The following is a 22485-nucleotide window of genomic DNA, read 5'->3' on the forward strand; positions in this document are numbered from 1 at the left end:
ATATCACAGGTTATGGCACGAGACCGTGAATGCAAAGTCATTCTTTTTTATACTGTTCAGATGATGCCAAAAGCCTTCATTGACAAGTCCCTCTAGCATCTGCGCCTTGTGTCGGAAAATTAGGCAGTAATACTCGCCGCAACTAAGACTGACCCTCTGCTAAAGGGCAGTTAGTCTGGCGCCTCGAACAGACAGGTATTCGTCACGCAAGTTCGATATAAAGAATACCATCAACTCGATGCTCGCACAAAAACCACAAGTGCAGAGATCCAACTATATACAACATCCACAACGAAGTTTATACATGCCCCTGGCGCCTGGCGTCTTACTTGAATAGCTCTATCGCATCAAAGATCTATAGTCTGTGTCAGCGAATGTGATTGTCTCATTGGACTCGATACTCACAATGTTCGGACTCAGGTACGTATCTCCATCACTCCCACTGACCACGTTGATAGTGATTGTGTTGCTGCCCGCCACAAGCGTACCACTCGGAATCGAAACGTCGTAAACCTCTCCGTACCCTCTGTAGGCACCCCGTGTCACCCCTCGGGAGTCAATCTTCGTGGGTGCTGCCGGTGCCGGCCCAGTCCACGAGTTGACGATTGCCTGCGGTCTAGCTCCAGCGAAGCTCAACGTCGTCCCGATCCTGAGTGTCGCCGCCCCGGTCTGCGCCGACGTGAGTGTAAACGCAATCTTCTGGCCGTTGTTCACGCTCTTCCACAATGCCATCGGAAATGCAGAGAGCGCCGACGAGCCCACAGTATACGTCCCTGGGCTCCAACTGCTCATCCGCGAGTCACTCGGATGCATCCGTAACTGATTCGCCGCGTTACGGAACCCGGTCGGCTGCCCGTCCCACGCACCGATCGTCCAGATTGTATTCCTGCTCGTAGCCGTACTGGCAATATCCTTCGTCACCGTCGCACCGGCAGACACACTGACTGACGTGCTGGCCACCTTCAACTCCACCTGATACAGCACCTGCGTATACGTTCCGGGCTTCATTGCCGGACTCGTAAATGCCCCTGAGCTCGCTGCCTTGACCCAGTACTGTGCATTCGCATTATACCAATGCACAACCCTCTCGCCCGTCCCGGCGCCACTCACCGTCCCCTTTACGAACCCGCGCCCACTCGCGGCCACATAGCCTTTGATGCCCAGAGACGCGAAGAACGCCGTGTCCGAAACCTTCAGCGCCGCGGGAATCCCGGACCGCGAAAACGTAAGCGCGTACGGGCCGTGCAGGCCCATGCGATAGCTCTCCGTCTGCACATGTCCCGAGTTCATGTAGAACGTCAGACTGGTATACGCGCCCCCGTTGTTCGCGTCAATGTCCCTGAAGAACGGGCCGCCAGAGGAGCTCTCATACTGCGGCGTTAGGAAGCACGCATGGGCGTCGTTACCCTCCACGCAGTGCACGCCATCGTCGATGAAGCGCTGCGACGAGTAGAACTTGGAGCGCGTCTGGCCGGACACGCTGAAGATGTCGGAGCCCTCGATGGCGGTGCCGTCCTTGGTCGTGGAGGCGTCGCCAAACGGGTAGCTGGTTGGGTACACGGCGTTGTTGAGACGCGCAATGTAGCGCAGCTCGCCCACAGTGGGTTCTGCGGTGATGTACGTCGCCATCCACACGGTACTGCCGCCCGACTGGACGACATAGTAGTGCGTCAGCGTGGACGTCACGCATGTCACTTTGGCGTACTGGCTGTTGATGATTGTCGCCGACACGGTCGCGGTGCCGAGTCCGCTCCCGATGTGGCTTCCTGTGCTCTGGTACTGCACTTCGGTGCCGCGGTACTTGATGCTGGTGATGTCGCAGCTGGCGCGGCTGATGGTCACGACGAGGGGGTTTGCCGAGCCGGCGTCGATGACATAGGACGCCGAGGACGTGGTGATGCCGAACGCGGCAGAGACGGTGGTTATGAATGCAAGAAGAGCGAGGAAGAGGAGTGAGACGAGCATCTTTGCGGCGGCACCAGAAGACGACGCTGGTGCTCAGGAGATGATCAAGCTGTGGTGAAAAGGCGTATAACCACGGCCTCGCAGATATTTTATATACCCAACACCCTCCCTCTCATCTCCGTCCCAGACGCACGATTTCCTCATCTCGGCACAACTCTCGTCCAGCTCGATAGCGTTTCATATCAGCAGCACACAGCACGCGCACCAACATCAACAACACGCCTTCGGTGCACAATATTTCATCTCGGCACATCTCCCATCCAGCACATTGCGCGTCGCATCACGAGCACACCGCAGCACACCCTCCCCCGCATCCGTAAGCACCGCTCTCTATTGGCGGGATCTCACCCAGCGTCGCCCCTCGGGGTCCCCCTTATGCCCAAAACAGTACGACAGGAACGTGTCGGCAGCAGTCGCACCACAGGCCCGTCGGTGCAGCCGGCCTGCCTGCAATCTCGTCATTGCCCCTTCATTATATACCTGCTTGTCTGGCTGGCTGGCGGGCTGGCTGGCTGGCTGGGTGAATGACCTGGGGTTGGGATTCCGAGTCAGATCGAAGGGCCCCGCATATGCATGCATGCACGCATGCACCCCAGATTATAGCGCCTCCGTGTTTCTGTGTCGTTTTCCCGGGCTCTGCTCCCCTGCCCTGTCCATGTCCATGCGCGTCCACGTCGTTCGGAAATACCCAAGCGTTTTGCTACCCTCCTCACACGTCATGTGTCCGTTTCTTATATACCATCATGCCGACGCCTCGTACTATATATATATATATATATATATATATATACACTCACGCTACGCCCCAAACATCATAATGCCGTCCTTTCGTCGTCATATTAGACTGGTTATTTTTCCCCCCCAATCACTTACTCCCCCCCTTTCACGCCTTCTGACCCCTTCCCACTTAATTTCCCTTTTGCCTTGCAATCTCCCCTTTTTTTTCACCTTTTTCCTGATCTTCTCCCTTTCGAATCTTCCCCCCCAATATGTCCAAAGACGCCCTTCCTCCATCTTAACCCCCCGTAACCCCGGCCAAGACTCCACTCACTCATCAAGCATCACACCCCGCAGGTGCTAAAAGTCTCGGCACTTGCTATCCCGGAGGGCGCTCTTGCGTGTCCGGGGTTGATTGGGTTGGAAGACCGGGTTTGATTGGTGGGATTGGGATCGGGGTTTGACTGGTGGGAGGTGGGTTTAGTTGGGGCTTTGTGGGCGGGTAGTGTAGGTGTAGTCTATGGGCTAGGGCTAGGGCTAGGGGGGATTAGAGGGGGTTAGAGGGGACGAGGGGATAAGAGGGTAAGGGAATGGAGGGAGAGTTAGGACTAGGAGGGTAGGTGGATTTATGTTGGTGGTTGTGTGTTTACTTAGAGTAGTTATGTTTATAGTTATAGTATGTCGTTTATAGGATGTGAGATTGGGTATGCTTTGAAGACGATGCGTGTAGTTATATAGAGTTTTGTCTATGCTTCTACCGCTGCATATTATATGTTACATGTTACATGTGTCCTTGTCTATTCGTTTATCTTTCCTATCTTTTCTATCTTTAACCCTACTTATACTCTTATGATTTTTATCCTCTCTCTCTTATACTATTCTATCTCTACCTCTATTATACTATTCTACTCTTACGTCTACCCTTACGTCTCCCTCCTACTATTCTACCCTTATCTCTCCCTTCTACTATTCTACCCTTATATCTACCTCTATTCTTACGTCTACCTCTATTTCTATGTCTACCTCTATCTCTATCTCTACTTCTATATCTATGTCTACGTCTATCTCTACCTCTATTCTATCTCTATCTCTACCTCTATCTCTACCTCTACTCTATCTCTATCTCTATCTCTACTCTATCTCTACCTCTACTCTATCTCTATCTCTACTCTATCTCTACTCTATCTCTACTCTATTCTATCTCTACCTCTATTCTTATTTCTTTCTTCTACTATTCTACTCTTATATCTATCTCTACTCTACTCTACTCTACTCTATCTCTACCTCTACTCTACTCTACTCTATCTCTATCTTTATTTTATTCTACTCTACTCTATCTCTAATCTCTAATCCTCTATTCTCTTCTTACTAATTATTCTATATCTATCTCTCTCTAAAGATATAAATATTTTATTAGATCTTATAAAGTATACCGTTCGTACTTTAAATACGTAAGTATATAAAATAAAATAAAATCATACTTTTCTTATTTGTAGTATCTAGAGCGGGAGAGAAGAGAGAAAAGACAAAGGGGGTCTTCGTTATATTATGTTTATTATAGCTACTTGTTATTGTTTAGTTTTTGGGTTATCATTTGGTTTTGGTTTTTGGTTTTGGTTTTGATTTCATGTAGATATAGACATATATACAAATACAGACACACACTCTATAACTCCACCTACCCAATTCCTACCCATTCTATAAACACACCTACGGACAAAGTACCCTATAGTAAGTACATGGCAAGTATACTAGGACACAGCTACTAACTAACAAACATCTACCATCCACCATCACCACGAAAACTAGTAGCAGAGTAATATAGTATATTCCGCATTCGCGAACGGGATCGGGAAGGGCTGCGCATGGTATGGTATATGGTATGGTATGCATGTAAGGGGTATGGTATGGTATATGGTATATGGTATATGGTATATGGTATATGGTATATGGTATATGGTATATGGTATGGTATGGTATGGTATGATATGGTATGGTATGGTATGGTATGGTATGATATGGTATGGTATGGTATGGTATGGTGTGGTATGGTATGGTATGGTATGGTATATGATATGGTATAGCTGGATATGATATGACTGGATATAGCTGGATATGATATGGTATGATATGGCTAGATGTGGGTGGACAGATGGATAGATGCATACATGCATACACGCACGAACGCGAACTCGGGAAAGGAAGATGGTACCCGTTTAACATACCTGTTTGACATGCCTATTTAACACGTACGCGTATGCGTGTGCGTATACGTGCATGTATACGTAGACCGTGGACCATGTGCGTATACATAGCCGGACAGGACAGGGCAGGATAGGATAGGATAGGATAGGATAGGATAGGATATGATAGGATAGGATAGGATATAATAGAATAGGATAGGATAGAATATTATATAACACGAATACTAACCCCCTAAAACCCTTCTAAGATAGAAGTGAATAGATAGATTACTAAAAGTAGCTAGTTACTTACTCTCTTACACACATACTCTCTCTCTCTCTCTATCCTTCCTTTAGTAACGTAAAGTAAAACTAAAAACGACTAGATTCTAGATAACGACGTTATTCTCCCTTTTCCCTTCTCCCTACCTTCCTCTCCCTTCATTTTACCTTCCTAGACTACTAAATGCCGAATTACTAAGTTCCAATTAGCAACTTGTATAAACTACCAACGACCAACGACCAATGGAACAAGAAGAAGAAGAAGAACAATTTTCACATTCCTTTTCCGCTTCCAAGACGGGGATGTTGAAAAGTAATCCAGAGAGATATACACATGCAGCCAAGACGAGCCGTGCATGGCTATGCTACGACGTGATATAACATGACGTGAGTGACGACTGGATAGACATCTACTGCTCCCGTTCCGGTCTTTATACTATCCAGCTCCAGTACCAACTACCATCAACAATGATCAACAACAATCATCAGCATCAAACACAGTGACAAGCCCCAAGCAAGCTCTCCACAAGACTACCCTGCGTCCTCTCTCTCTCGCCCTCCCTCTCCCCCACCCCATCCTCACACCCCATCTCAGCAGTCTCAGACCCTCTTCCACCACCACCACCACTCACACATGCTTCGGCGTCTCTGCCAGCGTACATCATAGCGCGCTGCTCATGTGGCAGCAACATGAACGGAACCTATACGCGACCAAAAACGACGGAAGAAGTCAGTCTAGAGGACAAAAGAAAAGGGACGGACAGGAGGGGGAGGTCTATGATGAGGCAAAGGAAAGGAGAGGAGAAAGGAGGATTGGGGGCAGGGTTTGGGCTGGATGGGATGGGATGGGATGGATGCATGGGATGGATTAGTCACCGACGGTTTCGCCTGCTGCTGAGGGAGATGCTGCGGGTTTGGAGGATGTTGTGGTGGCGGCGTGGGTGGTTGCTGGTGGTTCTGTTGGGGTGGAGTTTGAGGGGTTGGCGGTGTCGTCGTCGTTTTCGGACTCTTCTTCTTCATCGTCGTCGTCGTCGTCGTCCTCATCTTCCTCGTCATCGTCTTCATCGTCCTTCTCGTCCTCATTCTTTGTTGTGGTCGCAGGTTTCTTCTCTTCGGACACGGGAGTGGACTTCTCCTCAGCCAAAACCTTCTGATCCTTTCGTATGACGGTCGTCTCCTTTTCCTCGTCACCAGACTCTTCGTCGTTTTCATCCTCTTCCCCATCCTCGTCATCATCCTCTTCCTCACCATCATCCTCGTCCTTATCCCCCTTCCCCCCCTCCACCACCCCCCCAGCATCCCTCGCCGCGATCCTCGCCTCCCTAACATCCGCCGGCGGCACCTTCGGCCTCGACCGATCAATCCCACCACTCAACCTAACATCCTTCAACCCCGCCCCCTTATCCCCACCCTTCAACTCCCGCCCCTTGGCCGCAGCCTCCTGGACCATCTGCCTCATTGCCATCGTCTGCGGCGGTCCCGACGCCACCTTCGGACTCTCATTCTCCGTCTTCTGCCGCGCATTCGTCGGGATCGACACCGGCGCCTCGGCAAGTGCTGCCTTGGCCGCCGGAGCAGGTGCAGACGCAGGCACAGACGCAGCACCACCAAGCGGAGCCAGATTCTCAAGTAACTCGCCAAACTCATTCCACTCCTCAATCTGCTCGAGGTCCTATCATTCATCACACATATTAGCCTCTACATCTACCTCTACCTCTACCTCTACCCCTCCCCTCCCCTCCCCCCCTATAAGAAACCAAAAAAAAGGAAAAAAACTCACACCAACAAGAAACCCCTCCCTCACAAGCCCAGGAAACCTCTTCCCACGCGCCCGCCGGCTCCACAGACTGCGCATGCGCTCATCCGTCGCAGTATCCACGCCCGTAAAGGGGATCTTGTTGGCGCGTAGGATGGTCTCCATGCGGCTTGTGGCGGAGACGATGTGTGAGTTGCCTGCCGTGAGGGAGGTGACGAGGTAGAGGGTTGGGTCGGTGTCGTAGATGCGGAGGTCGGGGAGGAGGGACATTTTTCGTGGGCGTTGTTTACGGGGCTGAGATGGAATGGGGGGTGTAAGTTGTGTTGGTCTTGGTTGTTGGGTAGGATGGTGTAAGTGATTGTGTGGAGAATGGGTGGAGGGTGGAGAGATAGATGTGTTGTGAGGATGATGGACTTCTGGTTGGGGATACACGATAATACTGACTGGACGCGCCGAGTGACGTGGGCGGGGTACTCGAGTCGACTCGACAGACACAGACACAGACACCTCAGGCACCAAACAGTACATCCATCCCCTCCATCCACTACATTCCCCAAACACACATACACACACACACCTCCCCTCCCCTCAACAGCTCCATCAACGCAAGACCTTCTCGAAAAGTAACACAGCAGATGACGTGCATAGTTTGTTCGACCCGTTTTCCCCGGCGAGCCTGCAGAAGCAGACGGGGGCGGAGGGGAGGGGGGGTAAGCAATGAGGCTGAAACGAACAAACAAACAAACACCTATCCCTTTTGGGGGGGGCATGAATATCGGTTGCGCATGCAGGCAGGCATGCATGCACGAACAAACAAACACGACATTCAATGTATTCAACACACAAATAACTGTTTGATGCCCTTCTGGGAGGTATGGATGGATATACGTACATATGTACATATGCAATGGTATTAATAGTATTGTATTAAAAATAACGATTGTGTTTGCTTCTTTGCTTCTAGACGATACATGTGTGTATATATATACTCTACTATGTCAAGGTTGGGGGGCGTAGGGCCAACAACGCCATGTAAAGTCCTGTCTCAGCGAAATGAAATGGGATTGTAGTGGTATTAACAGAGATATTGTGGTTTCTTTTAAACTTCTAGAAGATACGTACGTATGTACCGTGTGGGGCGAGGCAACAATCATTCATGTCGCTGACTGAGTCGTGCCGTGCGGTCCGAGCCTCGATCGGATGATGCACTCGCGGAAACTGTATTGCGGGAGCGGAGCATCTGCCCGCTTTCATCATTGTGCGACAACGTTCGCGGCCAGAGTGTGGATGCTCAAAAGCACTTTGGTGAGGCGAAAGTGGGGGTAAGGAACATTTGGAATAACTCCCTTGTACCACGCATATCAAGTGTCTGCCATTCATTCAATCTGAGACCTGAGGAGATAGTGTGTGGTTGGCCAGGGATGTCCCGGCTTCTTTGTTGATGCGGTCCAGTGCGTGTCGAGGGTGAGTGTCTTGGCGGGGTCGGTGGTTGTACGAGCGGGTGTCTCTCTCTCTCAATCTGTGTGAGAGATGAGCGATTGGATGGCGGTGAAAACGGTGTCAGGTGGATCAAGGACGATAGGCGTCTCTTCTTCTGCCTGCAGAGTGTCACGAAGTCGTGTAAAACTCTGGGACCAGAACTATGCAGAGTCAACGTCGCAGCCGCCCGGCTTGCCGATGAGCACGTTGCTGAGTGCGTCGAGAACTTCAAACTCCTCGAGAACGGCGCCGAAGCTAGTTTGTGCTTAGCTGTTGTGCTGTGATGATGTCTACATGTGCGTCAAGAAGGCCAGCTTCACTTACCCGTAGCAGTGGACCTTTGCAAGTAGCTCCTCCTTGACCTGGACAAAGTCTGCCTTGTTGAGGTCCCTGAGCCGGTCATGCTTCAAGATCATGACCCAAGCCATCATGGGCGTGAGCTCGCCCTCGAGGTGGAACTGATGGCTCAGGTCAAGCAGCCCCTTGAGCAGGTCCGAGAGAACGATGCCCTCGGGCAGCTGGAGCGGATATGGCTCCGTGGGCTTGTCGCGGATGTGGGCGGCAGGAGGACACGAGGCCATGAGAGCGTGGCCAGAGATGTCTTCGTCGGCTCCAGTCGCTGAATGGACGTGAAGCATCTGCATGTGATCCATGCATGGTCGTTCGAGGCTGCGCAAAGGACGTCAGCCGATATGTGCTCAGCATGTTTTTTTTTTAAATATGTGAGGCGAGCGAGGAGGGATCAAGCCTTCCCACGGCGAAGCGTACACTTCACTGGGGTGGAGGCGATGGGTATGGTGGGTGGGCTTGGCCATCGTACGTTAAAACAAAATCCATGCCAATCTCATCATAGTTGAGTGCTGCTCCACCGTGCTCGCTCATCTGGCCGTGGTTTGGATGGTGTCGCGGTGGAATGGGCAAGTTGTGAGCCGGATGAGTGTCTGGGTGTCGTGGAGGCGAGGTGAAACCTGTGGATGACGAGTTCGGAGCGTAGCCGGTAGAGGCGCTGCCAGAGGTGCTTGGTGTATAGCTTGTCGTATTGTTAAAGGCTGGAGGTGTAGTAGTCATGTCGACATGCACACCATGCTGGGCAAGTAGCGCTCTCAGGCGTCGGTTCTCCTCTATGGCGGCATCACGTTCGCGGTTGTTGGAGGCCATGGCATCGCGTAACCGAACAACCTCTTGCTCGAGCTGCTTGATGTACATCTCCTTGCGTTCACGGTGCGTTCTGACGGAGAAATCAGGCGACTGGACAGAAGCACGCTGGATAGCAGATGGAATACATACCGCTGAGCCTGTCGATTTAGTTCCTGACGCCTGGTCAAAGCAGGCTTGGAGTCTGGCTTTGGCCCTCTCCTCTTCGCAGGTTGGCCATCTAAGTCTGGATTAGTAAAGGTGATCTATCAGGATGCAGGTGCAGACGTCTGACCTCGAGTCGTCTTCTTTTCGCCGGTAAGATTTTTGAAGAACCCAAAGGTTGCTAGCGGACTTCTTGAGCTGTTTGATTCGGAAGCTGTTGAGGTCCAACGCCCTACAGGCTCACAACCCCGACCGGCACCAACCATGCTGTCCCGCCGAGTCAGGTGACCAAGACTACTCTCCGGAGGAATGAAGCGCTGGTACAGCTGGGACGGCGGGACTTGTGGTGGTGGCGGGTTCAAGGGCGTGAGCAGGGGCGAAAAGGTCAGCCCATCATGCCAATCAATGTTGAGAGGAGCAAAATTCAAGTTCGAATGGAAAGACATGGTTCGTAGAGGCAAGTGGATTGGGGGAAGGGGGAAGCAAGGGACAAGGCGGGAGGCATGTAATGGGAGCAGTAGTGGAGAGGTTACAAGACAGTGCAGTAAGGGGGAGGAGAGCAGCAGATAAAGAAGTGGTGAAGCATGGGTATGTGTATAGAGGGAGAGTATAGGGCAGCGGATAGCAGGACGAGAAGGAGACACAGAAAGCGGTAGATTGAACTGATTGTACGAGGGCCAGTGTCAGAGAGGCATGGTGCCGAGAGCCAAAGCGGTAGGATGCTTGGGCTGGACTGGAGCGATAGCTGAATGCTGATGGACGAGTAGCAGAAAGATGGAGAGCTGGAGAGCTGGATGTGAGGGAGTAGGACAAGACAGGAGGGCAGAGTGATGGCCTGCGCATGTTTGGGTACACGGTGTAGTGCAGGTGGCGTGTGCGCGCGAAGAAGTGGAAGTGATGTACAGAAGGCGAGGAGGGATTACTTTTCCTGGAGCAGCAATCGATTGTACGACAAGGGAGGCAAGCAAAGCAAGAGGAAGAAGAATAAGAAGAAGAGAGAGAGAGAGAGAGAGAGAGAGAGAAAAGGCTCGACGTACCATGTCCATTGTCGTGGTCGTAGCTGGCCTGAGCCATGTTGGTATCAACAGGCTCCATGGATTCAACGACGTGATGATGGTGCTGATGATGATGATGAGGGTGGTGGTGGATTGGAGAAAGGGTGGTCATGTTAGGCGAGATGCATTGGTTGGATGGATGGTGAAGAGGTAAAGGGTGGACAATGACTATAGAGTGTAGTGATGATTGCGTAGGGCTGTGTCAGGAAGAAAAGGTGTGTATAAGAGGCGTGAGACAGAGCAGAGGTGGAATGATGTGATTGATGAAAGGAGAGGCAGCAGTGGTGATGGTGTATATGTGTGTATGTAGGGCGGGCGTGTGTGTGTATATGTGTGTATGTAAGTATGTGATGTAGTGTGTATGTAGTGTGTAATAGTGAGAGAGTAAGGTAGGGAGCAGTAGAAGCGAGTGAGGATGGACGATGGAGTGTGTGATATTTCCACCACGACGTCGCCCCGGAGGTCGGCAGGCGATGAGCGGCTAAGCCGAAAGAGGCAGACTTTGTGAATTCTGGATTTGTTCTCTCTCAAGGTCGATCTCGGGAGGTCGGGAGTAAAGGTGCGAGAGGCTGTGGGTGGTCAATGTGGTGATGGGTGCTGATGCTGGTAATTAGTGGGAGTGGCTGTTGTGGGAGTCAAAGTGGTAATACTGTAGTGGTAGCGGTCATGGTTAGGGGGGTGAGGGAAGAGTGGGGCGGCGGCGCAGTGGGAGTGGGAGTGGTAATAGTGGTAATAGTGGGAATGAGGCGCTCTAGACTTTTGCCCGCTTACTCTCTCCCTCTCTCTCGCCAGGGGGGCCAGCAGAGTGGCATGATTGAAAGTTCGACTTACCTCCTGTTTTGTTTTAATTAATTGTCTAATTGTGATGATCGATATGGATGCTAATGCTGTTGTCCATGTTGCTGTTGAGGTTGGTGCTAGGTAGTGCTGGATGATCTATCGGATTAGTGATTCGGACTGAGTTAACGACAAGCGGGCCCCCTCCAGGGATGTTCAATAAATACTGTTTGTAGGCAGAGAATGAACAAGACCTGCTGCCCATTGGATAATTAGTTGACAGAGGGCTCGATCGTTGCAGGTACTGGACCGACGATACGTACGGTAGGCTTGTTGATAGCTGTGGTCAACACTCCAGGCCAAGGGTGCTTTTCTTGGCTTTGCTATACTTGACTTGCTTGCTTGCCTCGCTCGCGTCTCAGCAAACGGTCCAGGTTAGTTCGTCTCGTAGAAGTATTTGAAATTCTGTAACATCCGAGCGTGAGGAACGAAGAAAGAGAGTAGACTAGTTGGCGGATTTGTGCTGGCGCGGCTGATCTGGGAGCTAAAAGACGGGGGATTGTCCCTTTGTCCAGTCGTGTGTGCTTTTGATGAGAAGCTGTGAGAGCCCTGCGAGCCCTGTAGGAGGCCCTGTGCCGCACCTGTCACGCACCAGCTGCTCGGGTTCTGCCGCTAACTTGGCGTCTGTGTGTAGTTGTATAGGTATAGTAGGTTATGGTATGTGGGATGCTGGCGACAACAACATATCAATTGTTTGCGTGACTATTGTTGTTGTTGTGGATGTGATTGTGGATAATGGTATGGTGGTAATTAGCGGTGTTTGTCGCCCAGGGTTTCGCGCCTGGGCCTGCTTAAACGGGTGCGCAGAGTCAGGTACAGCTACGGGTACAGGCTATCCCGACCCTAAGCCACCTCGTCTATTCTGTAGTCTGTACAGTGATAATTAATAGTCTATACAATGTAGACGCCAGTGCTGTCAATTACTGATGTTCACAGGATTGTGAAGACTGAACGACGACGACGACGATGATTGTAATAATGACAATAATGATTCAGGAATCAGGACTTGCTTTATTAGTCTGATACGAGCGAAGAGTGGAGTGATGGCGCAAGTGATTGGATGGGAGATGCTCTGGGAGTCTCGTCTTTTCTGCGTGCGGAGAGAGCGTGGACGACGGTTCGCGGTTCGCGGTTCACGGTTCACGGGAAATGGTAACAGAAAACGGTAGACGTTAGACCACCCTGTCTAGTCACTCCACTATACGGGAAACGATAATTATGTCGGCGTCGGCGTCGGCAGGCATTATCTTGGTACAGACATGACATGGACGGTATTATAGAGTACTACTAGGTAGCGTCCAACACCTCAACTATAGAGAGGCCTGCACCGAGCAAGGTATAATTATATTATGCCATGTATGTATGTCTACGCTCTTTGTGCAAATCTCGACCGATCACTCATACTCTTGATCCTTGCATCTTGACCTGAGAAACGGCCGTAAAGTAATTACAACACAAGCATACTTCACTCTTTCTATGCAGAGCCAACAACAGCCTGCATCACGACGTCAACCTGCTGCGGATAAAGAACCAGGCCAGGATGATGCCACCCACTGCCCAGCATTGCTGCAGGCCAGAGGTCGCCGACCACCTATATCTGACGTTAATTCGCCAGTCGACAAGTAATCAGAACGAGACCCTGCGGATCATGCATCCATCTATCCATCTATCCATCTATCGTTGACCAGATGCTGCCGACTACTGCACGTTCCCTTCTCCCCGTTGGGCTGACTCTGTGCCTGAGGCATCCACATCTCATCTCTCACTGCGCTATTCCACATCGGCTCTAGTCCTCCATATCCCATTCCTGTGACATTATCTCTCACACACACACACACACACAACCTCACCATCACAACAACCACCACCACCCAAAAGCCATCACCGTCGCTGTCTTCACACTCAACTCTCTTCATTCCCTCCTCTATACCTCTCTATCGCTCTCGTCTTCATGTGTCGACCTTCTCGCTCTCTCCACTACCGCTGCCACTCTGCTCTTCTAGACACGCCTCGTCCTGTATGACCATGCCGCCTCCTCCACCTTCCGTAGCCTCATCCAGCCACGCTTCTATCTTTACAAGTCTGGCTGCCCACATACGCGGCTCAATCATCATCACTCCATGGCTGCTCTATCTGCTTGCTGCTGATGTCGCCTTGTCTCTGCTGCTGCCTGTCAAGCTCGTCCTCCCCACTCCCACTTATCACCTGTGCTCCCTTATAGCCGGCTCCGTCTGGGCTTGGATCCAGCACATCTTCGTAGACTACAACAACGCCAACATCATTGTCGAGTCCAATACCGACGGTGCTACCATCCCGTTCCGAGAATCTGCCATTGTCGTTGCCAATCATGTCTCGTGGACTGACTTCTACCTCATCCAAGACCTGGCTCAACGCGCCGGCATGCTGAGCCGATGCAGGTGGTTTGCTAAGAAGTCACTCAGATGGGTGCCTTTTCTCGGCTGGGGGCTCTGGGCTATGGGTATGCCTCTTGTGAGTAGGAAATGGACCTCTGACCGTCGTGAGCTGAACAAGGTCTTTGATGGAATCGTGCAACGGAAGTGGCCAGTGTGTGAGTCTCGCACACTTCCGGCCCTGATTCTTGCTATTCTTGCTATTCTTGCTATTCTTGCTATTCTTGCTATTCTTCTTCTTCTTCGTCAGACCAGCTAACCCGCTCTGCAGGGCTCATCTCCTACAGCGAGGGCACCCGCTTCACTCGGCGTAAGCATGCCTCCACCCTATCCTTCTGCGAGTCCCGGAACCTGCCCATCCCAAAGCATACACTCTGGCCGAGAACCCGAGGCTTCGTGTCCACCGTCCAGGCTCTGCGCAAGACCTCGCATGTTCGCGCCGTCTACGACATGACCCTCGCCTACTCCTCACAAGGCTCCTTCATGACCGCCCCTAGCTTCTGGGCAACCATTGCTGCCCCGCTCAACGGAATTCGCGGTGATCTGTCCCGAGCAGGGCATCGCTTCTTTGTACGACTCGACAGATTCGACCTCGACGACCTTCCCGAGTCGGACGAAGAGCTCGGGCTGTGGCTCGAGAGTCGCTGGCTCGCCAAGGACAGGAAACTACAAGAGCTTGAAAGGATGTGGGAGCTTGATTGACGCCGACCGCCGTGACGTGACGACATCCACCCCGCCTGCTGTGCTCTGTCCTCGGGACTCCATGTTTCAGGTCTTGATTCCTGCTCACATTGCACTTGGGAATATCGCACATCCCTGTCGTATGACCGACCTGTCGTGCCACATCGACTTGTCCACCTCGCTCCGTTGGCCGCCTGTCAACGAGAACCCATTGACCGCTTGTCTGAGACGTCCATCACGTACTGTCCATCACTACTCACCCTCCAATACGCTGTCCGTCTCTGTCACCACTCTGAAACGAAGACTTTTCTTATCTCGACTTGGCTGGACGACACACCCACGGCTCTGCGTGTGAGGACAAACCTTGAAATTGGCGACTGGTTGTGTTCATGACAGTGTCGTAGCCTCGGCCAAGTAGCATGTGCATAGCATATCGCAATGTCGTCGTGGAGACAAATTCCATGGAAAGTCCCAGACTGTCTTGTGGGTATGCTTGATAGTGTCGCAGTCGCAGCCGGGCTGCGTGTGCGTAGCATATCACCGTGACAGCAGACCTTGACACCTTCGACTGGACACGCTATATATTGTGCGGTAGGCTGGGCCACGTAGCGCGCGCAAGAACTGTGCGCGCATATTATTCGGACATATCATGGAAAGCCTCGAAACTGTCTTATGGCCTGGCTTTAGACAGAGAAGCTGTCGCGGCCAAATAGTGTGTGCATACAATCTCGCGGCATAAACGTTTGAACGAAGCTATACAAACCTCGGACCTATCTTCTAGCTATGCTTCAAATAGCGTAGTAGTCGCTACCAAGCAGCGTGTATGTAGGATAATATTACTTTATCATTCAGATAAGGCTACGGTAATCCCTGAGGACCACCTCTAGCTGTGCTTGAAAGAGGCCCTTCATCTACCACATAGCGCCCATACCACAAACAGCCATGACTATTCACTCATCTGTCTATCCTAGAACTTACGAATTCTAATCATGGGAATCTAACTCCAGACGTCATCCATCGCTCGCCACTTCAAGACCTTCTGCTTCGAAGCACCACACTAAACACAATCTTCCTCCAGTATCTCTGCATCGAGACACCGACAGCATTCCCCCTCCCCTTCGAAATCCTCCACATCCGCGACAATCCCCACCTTGTCGACCGCTTTCGCCTCGACAACAAAGATCTAACCGCCGCGCTTCACGACATCAACCTCTCCTCCCCACTCCACTCTCCACACTCACCTCGTCGTCCCGGCCCACCCCGCTCAACAACCCACCGTCATCAATCTCGAATCTATCCCGACGCAGATACGCCAGCAGCTCCGGATCGCAATGCACACAAAAATACATCTAGACAGCGAGCCTGCATTCCCGCCTCTGGAGCGCCTTGATCCGCAGATACGCCTGCATGTGCTCGTCGTTTGGCATGCCTAGGTACCGAGCCCACAGCTGCTCGAGTATCTTTCTTGCTGTTAGCACTCGTGTCGTGTGCATGTCTGGCAGGTTGTTGGAGTGCTGGACACTCTCACCCTCGTTCACACTCTGTATCCCCTGCAGTCTCTTAAACAACACTGTCCGCTCTCGCGCAAGGGGGTGCGTGTGTCGGGCCATGTTTAGCTGGAGTTTTAATCGAGAGTGTAATGAGGGGATTGGGTCCGAGAAATGAGAATGCTGCAAGATAGATCTTAGTTGGGTAGGTATGGTATGGTATGGTATGGTATGGTTGAGGTATGGTAATACATGACTGTCGCATTAACATACTCCCACTCTCCGTGCCTTCCCTTCCCTTCTTTCCACATCATCGCGTCGAAATCACGACCCAGTCGCCAGCAGTTCCATGGAAAGAAAGGGTGCTTGGCCCGCCCCTACCCACGCGCAGCAGTCTCGATGGATCCTCCAAACCCGCCAACCAACCCTTTTTATTTTTTTCTCTCTCTCTCTTGGGCATGATGTCAGCGCTCTGAACCCTCCTCATCCGCCCCCGGGCCCTTCCTAGAAAGAAAGAAAGAGAAAATATATACTACCCACCAACTCAACTCAGGCGCTCTGAACAACAGCATAAATCCCCACTTAACACCACACTATCGCATCTCAATCCATGGATCTAGCATGGGGCATTGTAATATTCTGTCCTATCCTCGATGCCAAATTCCACATTCTCGATTCCGCACATACCCGTTCTATCTATCTATCCAGCCGGGTGTGCGTAATGGCTATATAAACACGCCCTTCCCATCCGTACCTGGGCTTGTTTCTACTTCCTCAAGATATACATATTCGCACTTCCATTTCCAATCTCGCGTATTATACACATACCTATCGTCACTATCCCACATACCCAGCAGCACACAACCCAACTCCCAACAACACCAAACACCACTATCCACCCTACCCACCAGCACACTATCCCCCTACCACAACACCATATACCCGCTTCCCACATACCCACCAGCACACTATCCCCCTACCACAACACCATATACCCGCTTCCCACATACCCACCAGCACAAACACACACCCATACCCACCCGCAAAACAAACGAAATGTGCAATCCAGCCCTGCACAACGCCGTCCGCGCCGCGTACCCGGGTATGCCCCCGCCTACCTGCCCGTACCACAGACGGCTTCTTGCCCGGCAGGATGCTGCTGCGCGGGTAGCGAGGAGTGTGGATGTGGGGTTTGGGGGTGGAGGGGGGGAGGGGTTGGAGGGGGATGTAGAGGGTGAGGGGGATTGTGAGGTAGAGGGGGAGGGGGATGAGGAGGGGGAAGGGGAAGGGGACGAGGAGGGGGATGAGGATGAAGAGGGGGATGAGGATGAGGAGTCAGAGGGGGATGAGGAAGAGGAAGAGGAGACGGAAGAGGAGACGGAAGAAGACCGAGACGCGCGTGTCGTGGCGTGGATCCGCGCGTTTCGGCGCAGGTACACGGCTGCAAGGGTCATTGTGGTGGTGGCTAGAGGGGCTGGCGGGTGTGATGCTTGTGTGGTATGTTTCTTTTCTCCTTTTTACTCTCCCTCCCTTTTCCCTTTTCCTATACCATACCTTTCTTTCGCTCTCCTTCCAAGGGGCTTTTGTTCTTTGTCCCGTTTTCAAGGGGCAAAGGGGCTAATACAGTGATACAAACAACAGGCCAGCGAGCCGTCTGCTACGGCCCGGCTGTGCGATTTGCACTTTGGCATCTTGATGGCTTTGGACAGGGCGGCGAGGTGGAATCGGGGGAGGGGCGTGGGGAAGAGTGTGTGGGAGGAGGAGGAGGAGGATGAGGGGGAGGATGAGAGTGAGACGGAGGGGGAGACGGAGGGGGAGACGGAGGGCGAGAGCGAGGACGAAAGCTCGGAGGGGGTGACTAAGAGCGAGGACGAGAGCTCGGAGGAGGAGACCTCAGACGAGGAAGGAGAAGAGAGCTCCTCAGACGAGACCTCAGACGAGAGCTCGGAGGAAAGCTCGGAGGAAAGCTTAGGCCAAAGCTCAGAGAAAAGCTCGGAGGAAAGCTCCGAAGAGGACAGCGGCAGCGAGAGCGAGGTGGACAGTTTGTATCTATACTAGATACATAGCATTGTAATTTGGAGTTCAGGGTTCGACATTCTCTAGTTTCTGACATGTACATGTGTGAATAATGCGCGATAGACGGTGTGATGTGTTGTATATGATGTAGAAAGGTCGTGGTAAGGAGCGGGTGTAGTATAGGGTTATGTGGATATGTGATACGGGAAGAGGGGTTGGGAGTATAGATGGTGGGGGATTAGGGAGTTTTACTGGTAGGAGAAAGTAGGACAAGGGGTATCTAGTAGAGAGTAGAGTAGTTCTACCTTTGGAAGATAGTCTCTAGATAGGTATATAATAGAAAAGAGAGGAGTTTTACTCTAGTTAGTATAGAATCTATTCTTCTTTAAGAATAAGAATAAGTAGATATTCTATTAGATAAGAAGGTTTAAGAGTATAGATAGTATAGAATTTAGTATTTCTACTATTAGAAGAGAGTAATTATAAGAGTATCTAGTATAGAGTTAGATAGGTTTACTATTAGAGAAGACGTTTAAAGATAGTACTTAGAATAGAGTTAAGTAGTTCTACTCTAAGTAGTATATAGAATATCTACTATCTAGTATCATAGTAAGTAAATATACTACTAGAGACGAGTATATAAAAGATTATCTAGTAGAAGCTTCGATAGCTTTTATTAAAGAGATAAGTAGATTAGAGTATATCTAGTATAATAGTATATAGATTTATCGCTAGAAGTAAGTAGTTACTAGTCTATCTAGTATAAGATTAAATAGTTCTACTCTAGTTAATATATAGTATATATACTCTTTAGTATAGAATTAATTAGCTCTACTATTAGAAATATATAAGTAATAGTATAGATAGTATAAGCCTAGATAGCTTGTCTTCTAGAAATTAGTAGTTAAAGGTATAGAAAGTATAAGTTTAGAAAGTTCTACTTTAGCTAGTAAATTAACTATCTATTATCTAGTATAAGATCGAGTAGATATACTAGTAGATAGATGTAGTTTAGAGAGTATCTAGTATATAGGTAAGCTATTCTACTACTAGAAGAGAGTAGTTATTACTATTACGGAACTTATAACAATAAAGTAAGCTCTAAAGATAGTAAGAGTAGGAACTACCTACTAGAACACTATATAGTTACTTGATGTAGACTTGGGAACTACATCAATTAGTTAGCCTTTACCAAGCGATGACTTACACTTGTCCTTAACAGTTACCGTAACTACTTCTGTATAAGTAATGTAGGCAATAGCTACCAGGCGGTCGGTTAATATAAAACAACCGACCGCAGACTAGATAGTGAATGACATGCTTTATAACTAACTTGTCTTTGAATTATCAAGTAACTCAATAGTAGTATAGAGTATATGTATTATAAGATTATATAGACGCCCATGGCGCCGACAGGCCACCCATTCCCCCGGTACCTCATAACGGGGACTTCACCGCAAGACAGCAAGCCACAATTATGGCTACTCATTCAGCAAACTCTCGCCCAACAAGCGGATATGCCTCGAGATAACGCACCGGACCTCGGTAGGTAACGGCGGAATATTCATGGTTCGACGATGGTAAAGACGGTCGTGGTTTCAGACTATAAGAGATTGGCTTTTTCTAACCTAACCTAGATCGAGGTTTCGGGGAAGGGGACGTTATTTTCGCCCGGCTCGGATACGTACATCTGTAACGTGTATATTTTCATTGATCGGGTTCTAATCATAAGACTAAGTAATTCTATTAGTAGAAGAGTATATCTAGGAGTATAGATAGTATAAGGCTAAGCAGTTCTACCAACACAAGAGGGTCCCTAAGATAGTGTCTTATAGAGATTTAAGTACTTCTATTCTACTCTCTATATGCTATATTAACCATCTAGTATAAGCCTACATAGATCTACTCCTAGAAGAGTGTAATTCCATATACATCTAGTAGAGAAATCTAGACTTCGATGTCTGGACGCCTCAACCCAGTATGCCAGGACACATACACACATGGGATGCGAATATTAGTACGGTGTGATATAGCAGAGCCGGTAGATTGTCTGTGTATTTGTATGCATATACACGTAACAGTGGGATATGTGCGGGTGCGCGAAAGAGGATATATACGCAACGCAACGCAACCGAACATCCCGATCTATCCAACACTACAAAAACCACAAATCCATATTCCCGGCCCAAGATATCTGGCGTCTACACTTCAAGACCATCGTGCACACTACTCCCTGCCCTTGCCCTTGCCCTTGTCCTTGACGACAACGTCCCGGTCACTTCCACTCCCACTCCCATCCCCCGCCTGCCCCTTGACCGCGTCCCGAGCTAGGTGCCGGCCCTCGACGACATTCCCGCCCCTGCCCAGCATGAGATGCTCGACATTAATCTTCGGCCCGGTAAACCAGTGCCGCGCGCTCCAGTACCACCACATCATGACAAACAGCATCGGCGCGCCGTAGCACAGCACCGTCCAGTTCATCTCGTCGAGCGTCAGCCGACTGCCCGTCAGCGCGGGAAAGCACAGCACCGGCACCATCAGCGCGACGAAGCCCAGCCCAACGACGCCGATCGGCACGCTCCAGCGCCCGAGATGCCAGGGTCCGCGGCGGAAGCGGTTGCCGACGAAGAAGACCTTGATGAAGATGGGGATGGTGAAGGAGACGAAGGAGGTGATGGCGCCGATGCTGAAGAGCGCGCCGACTGCGACGTCGCCGGCGAAGATCAGCAGTAGGAGGAGGTTCCCGATGAGTGCGTTGATCCAGACTGCGTTGACGGGTGTCTTGGCGCGCGGGTGCACGCGCGCCCAGTACTTGGAAAGGGGGAAGCAGCCGTCGCGGGCGTAGGCAAAGGTGACGCGGCTCGCGGCAATCATGCAGCCCTGGCCCATGAAGAAGCCTGCGACGATGGTGAGGCTGAGAATGGCGATGGCGATGCGCTGCGGGAGGCACTGGATCAGGTACGCGGCGTACGGGTCGCCGAGGTCCGAGTCGAGGGCGCCGGCGATATCGACGACGGTGTATGCGACGACGAGCTGCAGAAAGAAGCCGAATGTGCCGCCGGTGATGGACGTCAGCACGATGGCGCGTGGGGAGGCGATGCTTGCGTTGGAGCATTCCTCCGCGAGGTGGAAGGGCGAGTCGTAGCCGCTCATGGTCCAGATGACGGCGACAAAGGACATGAGCACGGCGAAGCCGGCGGGAAAGTCGGTGCCCGGGTAGATGGAGCCCCAGACTTCGGCGGAGGAGGTGAAGCGGGAGAGACCACGGGATTCTCGGTCTGTCGCGGCGGGAATGAGGATCACGACGACGATGAGGGCGACAAAGTTGAATGTAGAGCCCCAGGAGTTGATCTGGGCGATCCAGCGCGTGGGCATCGAGGAGATGATGGCGTGCAGGATCATGATAAACGTCGTCAGAAGGAAGACCTGATAGTTCTGCGGCGTATAGTCCGGGTTCACGATGCTCACAGCACCGAGCAACATGGCGGCGGTCCCGTAATTCACACTGGGAGCAGCAGTGATCTGGGACATCCAGTTACTCCATCCCGTGATCCAGGCAGCCAGCGCACCCCATCCCTCAGGCGCAAGAACAGCAGCGGCATAGTACAAGCCTCCCGACGTTGGCATGGAACTGCAGATTTCGGCCATGGACATGGCGACACACTGAAGGCCGAACATGGCCACGATCCATCCCCACGTCATGCCAGCGGTTCCAGCATATCCCATTCCATAGTACAGCGTGGATGCAAAGCTGGGAAGAAGCCCCAGCACGGCGAACGAGACGCTGAAGGTGGTGTAGAGGTTGAAGTCCCGCTTGAACTCGGGCTTGTAGCCCAGAGATGCGAGCAGTTCATCGTCGCTCGAAGAGAAGCCATGTGGGTCGAAGGCGATGTCACCGTCGGGAAGGACCGAAGTCACAGGCTCGTCGCCGACTGACTTTGCGCGGTAGTCTGGCAGGTCGGACGACGGAGACGAGGCGACCATTTCTGGCGGAATTGATTGTTCGAAAGCGGTATTTCGAGGGACGTGTTACTTCGGACGTAGACGCCAAGAGGCGTGAACGGCGGTAGCAGCAGTCACACGCGGTCTTGGGGATGAGAGCCAGATGGCGAAGTGAAGCATGGAAAAGAAGACTGGCGACGAGGAACAGAAGTCACAAAGGCACGCGAGCAGCGAGACGTCAGCGATAAGTAGCGTGGAGACGTCGATGGCGATGGCGATGTTGATGTGGATATGGCAGCAAGTTTTCTTCAGTGGGGTGGAGAACTGGAGAGCACTGAGCACTGATGAGTAGGAGTGTATGTGCTATGCCTTACA

At 51.2% G+C, this 22485-nt stretch overlaps 7 protein-coding genes across 7 annotated transcripts; 2 read left to right on the top strand and 5 right to left on the bottom strand.

Annotated features, from left to right (window-relative positions):
* Positions 1-325: 325 nt before the first annotated feature.
* On the bottom strand, positions 326-1965 carry EJ05DRAFT_445189 (uncharacterized protein; the record flags this gene model as incomplete). Its single annotated transcript, XM_033742166.1, has 2 exons — positions 326-355; positions 406-1965. 2 exons carry the CDS (start codon positions 1963-1965, stop codon positions 326-328), a joined length of 1590 nt encoding a protein of 529 aa, XP_033595668.1.
* A 4050-nt stretch (positions 1966-6015) lies between these two features.
* EJ05DRAFT_505227 (uncharacterized protein) lies at positions 6016-7173 on the bottom strand (the record flags this gene model as incomplete). The annotated part of the gene is made up of 2 exons (XM_033747682.1): positions 6016-6819; positions 6928-7173. The coding sequence occupies 2 exons, from the start codon at positions 7171-7173 to the stop codon at positions 6016-6018; spliced, it is 1050 nt and encodes a 349-aa protein (XP_033595669.1).
* A 1370-nt stretch (positions 7174-8543) lies between these two features.
* Positions 8544-9947, bottom strand: EJ05DRAFT_494977 (uncharacterized protein; the record flags this gene model as incomplete). The annotated part of the gene is made up of 5 exons (XM_033746222.1): positions 8544-8637; positions 8707-9051; positions 9203-9610; positions 9670-9757; positions 9812-9947. The coding sequence occupies 5 exons, from the start codon at positions 9945-9947 to the stop codon at positions 8544-8546; spliced, it is 1071 nt and encodes a 356-aa protein (XP_033595670.1).
* Positions 9802-11092, bottom strand: EJ05DRAFT_223538 (uncharacterized protein). Its single transcript, XM_033739920.1, has one exon. The coding sequence runs from the start codon at positions 10846-10848 to the stop codon at positions 10084-10086; it is 765 nt and encodes a 254-aa protein (XP_033595671.1). The 5' UTR covers positions 10849-11092; the 3' UTR covers positions 9802-10083.
* Positions 11093-13398: 2306 nt separating this feature from the next.
* EJ05DRAFT_515053 (uncharacterized protein) lies at positions 13399-14686 on the top strand (the record flags this gene model as incomplete). The annotated part of the gene is made up of 2 exons (XM_033748579.1): positions 13399-14142; positions 14256-14686. The coding sequence occupies exons 1-2, from the start codon at positions 13593-13595 to the stop codon at positions 14684-14686; spliced, it is 981 nt and encodes a 326-aa protein (XP_033595672.1). The 5' UTR covers positions 13399-13592.
* A 1838-nt stretch (positions 14687-16524) lies between these two features.
* On the top strand, positions 16525-19864 carry EJ05DRAFT_523158 (uncharacterized protein; the record flags this gene model as incomplete). Its single annotated transcript, XM_033748795.1, has 10 exons — positions 16525-17649; positions 17794-18193; positions 18755-18777; positions 18885-18905; positions 19179-19201; positions 19232-19262; positions 19315-19348; positions 19423-19439; positions 19566-19713; positions 19806-19864. The coding sequence occupies exons 1-10, from the start codon at positions 16774-16776 to the stop codon at positions 19862-19864; spliced, it is 1632 nt and encodes a 543-aa protein (XP_033595673.1). The 5' UTR covers positions 16525-16773.
* A 50-nt stretch (positions 19865-19914) lies between these two features.
* Positions 19915-22152, bottom strand: EJ05DRAFT_494979 (amino acid transporter; the record flags this gene model as incomplete). Its single annotated transcript, XM_033746223.1, has 3 exons — positions 19915-19931; positions 20460-21799; positions 21833-22152. The coding sequence occupies 3 exons, from the start codon at positions 22150-22152 to the stop codon at positions 19915-19917; spliced, it is 1677 nt and encodes a 558-aa protein (XP_033595674.1).
* Between the last annotated feature and the right edge of the window lie 333 nt (positions 22153-22485).

The sequence above is a fragment of the Pseudovirgaria hyperparasitica genome, assembly GCF_010093815.1.
Source record: "Pseudovirgaria hyperparasitica strain CBS 121739 unplaced genomic scaffold EJ05scaffold_21, whole genome shotgun sequence".
Taxonomy (NCBI): domain Eukaryota; kingdom Fungi; phylum Ascomycota; class Dothideomycetes; order Acrospermales; family Acrospermaceae; genus Pseudovirgaria; species Pseudovirgaria hyperparasitica.

Bases quoted from the DNA above. Each gene is read 5' to 3' on its own strand.
- EJ05DRAFT_223538 (XM_033739920.1), bottom strand. From the start codon at position 10,848: ATGACCACCCTTTCTCCAATCCACCACCACCCTCATCATCATCATCAG.